The 5,654-nt window shown below is 59.2% G+C and overlaps 1 protein-coding gene across 1 annotated transcript; it reads right to left on the bottom strand.

The window, feature by feature from the left end:
- Positions 1-715: 715 nt before the first annotated feature.
- On the bottom strand, positions 716-4,591 carry FGF19 (fibroblast growth factor 19). The gene is made up of 3 exons (XM_055315148.1): positions 4,351-4,591; positions 3,885-3,988; positions 716-1,030 (listed from the first exon to the last, which is right to left on the bottom strand). The coding sequence occupies exons 1-3, from the start codon at positions 4,589-4,591 to the stop codon at positions 716-718; spliced, it is 660 nt and encodes a 219-aa protein (XP_055171123.1).
- Between the last annotated feature and the right edge of the window lie 1,063 nt (positions 4,592-5,654).

The raw sequence follows: 5,654 nt of genomic DNA, 5'->3' as shown, positions 1-5,654 counted from the left end.
GTGGAAGCCTGCATTGTGATGGCAAGGGCTGCTGGGGCTGTCCTCGGGTCCTGTCCCTCTGAGCAGGTGGCCATTCACTTAGGGGAATCAGCCTGAGCCCCAGCAAATGTTGGCTATGTGCAGGGCACCGGTGGTCAAGTTGGGGGGGGCAGACTGCCAAGTAGTCCGATGAAGGTGATCTATCCCAGAACCAGCCGTAGTGGGGAGTTCTTAAAAGTTTTCCCGGGCTCTGGGTTCTCCCAGTTCCTCTGGGTTCTCCCAGTTCCTGAAGCCTGGTGGGGTGTGCCCATGCCCGGTCAGTTCTGTCCTGGTAAGTTTTCACAAAGCTGATCACCTATACGTGAGTTTAAAATGACTGCTTTTCTCCTGGCTGCCCCTGCTGGAAATGATGGGAGAAAACTTTCCCAAAGGTAGTGAGTTCCCGGGCAGTGGAGGTATTCAAGCAGAATCAGGGCACCACAGCAAACTGTCCGGCAATGGCAAAGGTGCAGGGAGGGCTTATGATTTTATGATCATACAAGTCTATCTGCTAGGAACTGGCATAGCCGATGTAAAACTCTGTACATGTACAAGCTCTAGATGTCTTTTCCTAAAGGTAACTGGAACACGAGCCCAGGATTGTATTTGTAGAAGCACAGCCAGAACCCACCACACGTCTGGAGTCCTGGCCTCTAAGGGCTGGGGGCAGGGGTGGGAGGTCAGGCCACAGCCCCACTTATTTTTGGAAACTGGGACTCTTCACTAGTCCAATTTTGGTGGCGATCCCAAAAGGGTCCATGCTGTCTGTTTCCAGGGATGCAGAAAACCCGTCAGACTCCACATGGTCTTCCAGGTCCCTGGGCTCTGTTGGGCTCCCGGGCAAGATAGGTAAGAAGTGGGACAGGGGCAAAAAGCCCCTGCCCTTGTAGAGCTGCCTCTGTTTGGCACTACTCAGAGAGATGGGGAGATGGTGCTTCTTGGACCAGTACACATTGTAGCCATCGGGACGGATCTCCTCCTCGAAAGTACAGTCTCCAGCGGAGTACTGAGGCTGTGGAGAAAACAGGCAACCATGAGCACCAGTGGGAGCCCCCTGGTGCTCCAGAAGCAGCAGAGAAAACGGCACGGTGAGCATTTGTGCTACATGTTGCCACTTGGGTCCACATGGTGAGCCGTGTTTATCTGTGTATATAGTTACACATAACATAACGTACGTGTTTATATATGTAAATGTGTACTTCTATAAAGTAGGCATTACATTATATTAATAAACACATTGTGCATATACTAATATAGAAATGTAATAAATTGGGCAGCCCGGGTGGCTCAGCGGTTTAGTGCTGCCTGCAGCCCAAGGTGTAATCCTGAAGACCAGGGATCGAGTCCCATGTCCGGCTCCCTGCATGGAGCCTGCTTCTCCCTCTGCCTGTGTCTCTGCCTCTCTCTCTCTCTCATGAATAAATAAAATCTTAAAAAAAAGAAATGTAATAAATTATAACATTAAAATCACATACCACATTATATATACTTTGTAAGTATAAATTTATACATATTAATAGGTGTTTTATATGCCTTCATATACACACATACTTCAGGTGCATATTTCATGTGTGTACTCAGTATCTGTATATACTTTTCATGGATCTTTTAGATCTCTCACTAAATCATGTCACTTCTTAAACTTAGCCTTGTTCTGAGCAATATGCATCAAATCAGAGGTGCAACATGGGTGCCTCTGTCCCTCACCCTTTAGAGCAAACATAGAACTATTGACATGAAAATGTCCCTGGGGTCCACTGACACTTTGGGAGACACCGCTACACTGGGTATGCTCTCCTAATCTGATCTAGGGCCCAGACTAGCGCATTGATTCCCCATCTAGACCTAAGTAACAGTGGGCCATTCTGAGGCCTTTCTGTCTGGTGTCCTTGCAGGAAACCTCAGCCCCCTTGTGAGGGGTGAGAGCTCCTTCCTTCCAAGGCCCAGAGCCTTCCAGGCAGCCGGCCAGGATTATCAAGATAAAGGCAGCCCCCTCCCCCCAGACCCAGAACAGAGCCTGCACCCAGCGGGGTGGCGGGAAATGCAAGCCTACGGGATGAAAGCAGCTCCTGGGGTCCCAGAACACTGGTAGCAAAGAGGTACCAGTGGGCCAAGTCCTGTACCAAACTGGAGAAGGTCATTACCCTGGGGAAGGTGGGGACACAGAGGGCAGCCTAAGGCTGAGAGCCAGGAGGGCTGGGCAGTAAACAACCCGGTGAGGCACCCAGTCCCGTTTGTGCCCGAGCCTACAAAGGTCGCTGAACTGCAGGTGGGTGAGCGCTGTGCTGATAAGGCACTGATAAGGCTCAAGTCTAATGAGGCAACAACATACCCAGCTCCCGCACTGGGATAGAGCCACCAGACAGCGACGGGAAATGCAAATTGATAAATAAACAAGAGAATTAAAATTAAAAGCAAATGGTGGTACTATTTTACTCTGCTGGTTCTTTGGGAGAAACTAGCACCCATGCTCTTCTCTAAACATAAAAGGAAATGATTTCGAATTGCTTGGAGAAAGTGGAATTTGTTTAAAAAAAACAACAACAACAAAACAACCTCCGTTTTGGTTAAGCCATGCCCACGGGATCAAGAGACAGAACAGGATTTTGGGGGAAGCAACCTTCCCCCCCCCCCAAGTTTGGACTAGATTGGTCGGTTAGACCCCTCTGCGCCAGCTCGACCTCCAGCATTTCCTCTGCCCATCCTCACCCCGCCCCCCTCCCCATCCCAAGTAAACGTCCCGATAACAAAAGTTGCCACTGCGGGTTTGGAGAGTGGCTTTGGGTGTCAGCTTTCAGCGAGCTGACCACCTCCTTTCTTTCCCTCCGTTCTGGTCCTTTCACGCAGGACTCTGCCATAAAACCTCAAACAGTCACTCTGGATAAATGGAATAAACCGGCCCCAGAGCCACAAAACAACTGGGACACACACACACAAAAAGACTGGCGCAGCCGGGAGGCCCGGCGTCTGCATCTTTCCTGGGGGCGGGGCCATCCCCGGAGGCGCGGTCTCCCCCCCTCGCCCCGCTCCGGCAGCCGCGCCCTCCGCCCAGCGGGGCTGCATTGAGGCCCTGCGCCCGGCCGGGACCTCACACAGCCTCCTCTGTGCGCCCGGGGGCGCGGGCGGGGCGCGGGCTCCCTTTGAACTCCCAGTCTTTGTTCCCGGAGACCGAGACCCAGCTTCCGCACACTTCCTGCCCCGAGACCTCGAGGGTCACCTGGGCCTTCCCGTCCCGTTTCCCCGCAGCACCCTCCCCCAAAAGCATCTGCGGCACAGGTGAGCGCTCCACGAGGGCAAACAAGCCCCTGGAATATTCTCCCAACGCGTCAGCAAACACCACACTGCTTTTCTAGTAGATAAAAATTAATGGAGAGGAAAAAAAAAAAAAAATCACACACACCCCCTCCCCCCTCCCCAAATGTAATTTTTTCTGACTTATTGGAAGGTTGGTTCAAAAAAAAAAAAAAAGTCCAAGTCGTGACTATACTTTCTCATGCCTTCCTTTTCTACCGCGGGGAGGGAACCGGCGGCGAGGACCACACACGCGCAGGCCGAGATTGAAATGGCCCGAGGTGGGTTTCACTGTTTCTTGTCAAAGAAAGCCGAGGACAGCGTCTCCTCTGTCCCCCTGGGCCGGCCTTCGGCTCAATAGGAAATGCAAAGGCAGCTCTCACCCTTTCTCTGGCCACCAGCCGTAAACTTGCGTAGAAACCAGCCCCCCCCCCCCACACACACACTTCAGCTTCATCTGTCCCCTTGCGGTCTTCCCTCCCGAGCTCCCCGCCTGGGCTCGATCCAGCGCGCCCCCCTCCCCTGCGGGGCCCCGCCCGGGGGCAGGCGGAGGTCCCCCCGGCGGAGACACCTACCAGCCCTTGCATCCTGCCGTCGGCGCCCATGCAGAGGTACCGGACGCTGTGCACGCCCTTGATGGCCACGGTCCGCAGAGCGACTGCCCTCATCTCCATCAGACCTGGGGTCGAGGGGAGCAGAAAGAAGGCTGCAGCCGGGACCCGCGGGGCCCACAGCACGTGGATGCGGTGCGTGCACAGGCCCGTGCCCTCCCCCACCCCACCCCTCATGCATTCTGGGACCCTGGGGAGGGAATGGGACGCCCAGGTGCCAAGATCTGGGGTTCCCGGGAGTCGGGGGTCCGCGGGAACCGGAGGGAACAAGCGAAGACTAACGCGTGGGTGCGGTGGGTCCACGTGCGGGCGCCCCCCCCCCTCAGCTCCCCGCGCTGTCAGGGGCTCGGGGCAGGGAGCAGACGCGGAGGTGCCGACGTGGGGTTCCCGAAGGTGAAGGGAAGGGGCACCGGGGCGAGTGGGCACTCACTGTGCGCGCTCTGGCCCCGCGCGCAGTCCACCCCGCCGTCGGCGCGGATGCGCAGGAAGCAGCTGGAGAGGCCGTGGGGGCCGGCGGTGTACAGGTGCCGCAGGCGGACGGGCTCCCCCCAGCCGTAGTGCACGTGCGGCCCCGCGTCGGAGAAGGCTAGGGGGCGCCCGGCTGCGGCCAGCCAGAGGCCGGCTAGGACCAGGGCGCGGGCCACCGCGCACCGGCTCTGCGCGCGCCGCATGGCACCTCTCTCGGGCTCGGGACGCGGTTCTGGCGGCGAGGGTGCGGGAGGCTGGGCGGGAGGCTGGGCGGCAGCAGGGCCGTGCGTGCCGAGGCGGGGTGCGTCCCTCGGGCCGGCGGTGCGCTCCGGGCGCCCGGGCGCTCAGCGCTCCTGCTCCGACGGCGCGGAGGCTCGAAGCCGGCGGCCTTATATAGCGCGTCTCACCCGCCCGGCGGGTGGGTGCCCGCGACACCCGAGCATTTCTTATCAGGATTGCATCAGCCCTCCGCCCCCCGCACACACCCACTCACACCCCGCCTCCTGCCCCAGCCCCTCCCCGGACCCCGCCCGGGTGACCCCGCCCAGGCCTCCCGGATCTGGGGGAGGAGGAGGCCCCGTTTCACCGGAGGGTTCGGGGGGGGGGCCCTCCCCGCCGCGCAGTGGTGGGGCCGGGGGCCCGGTCTCTCTCAGCTGGGAGAGTTCGATTTTATAAAGCAATAAAGGAGACAGCCCGTCCCCGCCCCCTCGCCTCCGGCTCCCCCAGGGAATGCGCTCCCCGCGGGGCGCTAGCAGGAGCGGGGAGCAGGCACCCCGTGACCAGAGACTGAGGCACCGACCTTTGCATCCCTCGCCCCCTGTCCGGAGAAGCGTCGCCTCGGCTTCGGGGCGCTCTCCCCTTAAAAGCCCACATCCACTCCCTCCCACGACGGTCCCAACCGTCATATCTCCAGATGTAAAGCCGTCCATTAGAATTTCCCCCTGCCGCTCGGACTAGCTCACGTCGTCCTGGTCTTATGGTCTCGCGATCCCGGCCCCCCTCCCGCCCCCTTTACCCCAGTAAATTGCCCCCCGACGGGGGGCCGGGCTCCAGTCCCGGGACGAACAATGGGGAAGTGGCGCGCGGCGAGCGCTAGATGGCGCTTCGGCCCCGGCTTCGGCCTCTGCGCAGGGCCCGCGGCCCCGGAGCTGGAGCTTGGCGGGGCGGGGGTCCGGACGGCGCGGCTCGCGGGCGCGGGGACGGCTTGGCCGCGGCGGACGGGGACTCTCGGACTTCCCAGCTCGGGCCAGGCGCGGCGCGGCGCGG

Source organism: Nyctereutes procyonoides, unplaced genomic scaffold (genome assembly GCF_905146905.1).
Source record: "Nyctereutes procyonoides isolate TBG_1078 unplaced genomic scaffold, NYPRO_anot_genome, whole genome shotgun sequence".
In the NCBI taxonomy this organism is placed as follows: Eukaryota; Metazoa; Chordata; class Mammalia; order Carnivora; family Canidae; genus Nyctereutes; species Nyctereutes procyonoides.
Note: the sequence above shows the minus strand (reverse complement) of the source record. Positions and strands in the feature narration are given on the sequence as shown.

Bases quoted from the DNA above. Each gene is read 5' to 3' on its own strand.
- FGF19 (XM_055315148.1), bottom strand. From the start codon at position 4,591: ATGCGGCGCGCGCAGAGCCGGTGCGCGGTGGCCCGCGCCCTGGTCCTA. The intron at 3,989-4,350 runs GTGAGTGCCCAC...CCTCGACCCCAG, and splicing joins GCGGGGCCAGAGCGCGCACA to GTCTGATGGAGATGAGGGCA. The intron at 1,031-3,884 runs GTAGGTGTCTCC...TTTTCTCCACAG, and splicing joins ACGGCAGGATGCAAGGGCTG to CCTCAGTACTCCGCTGGAGA.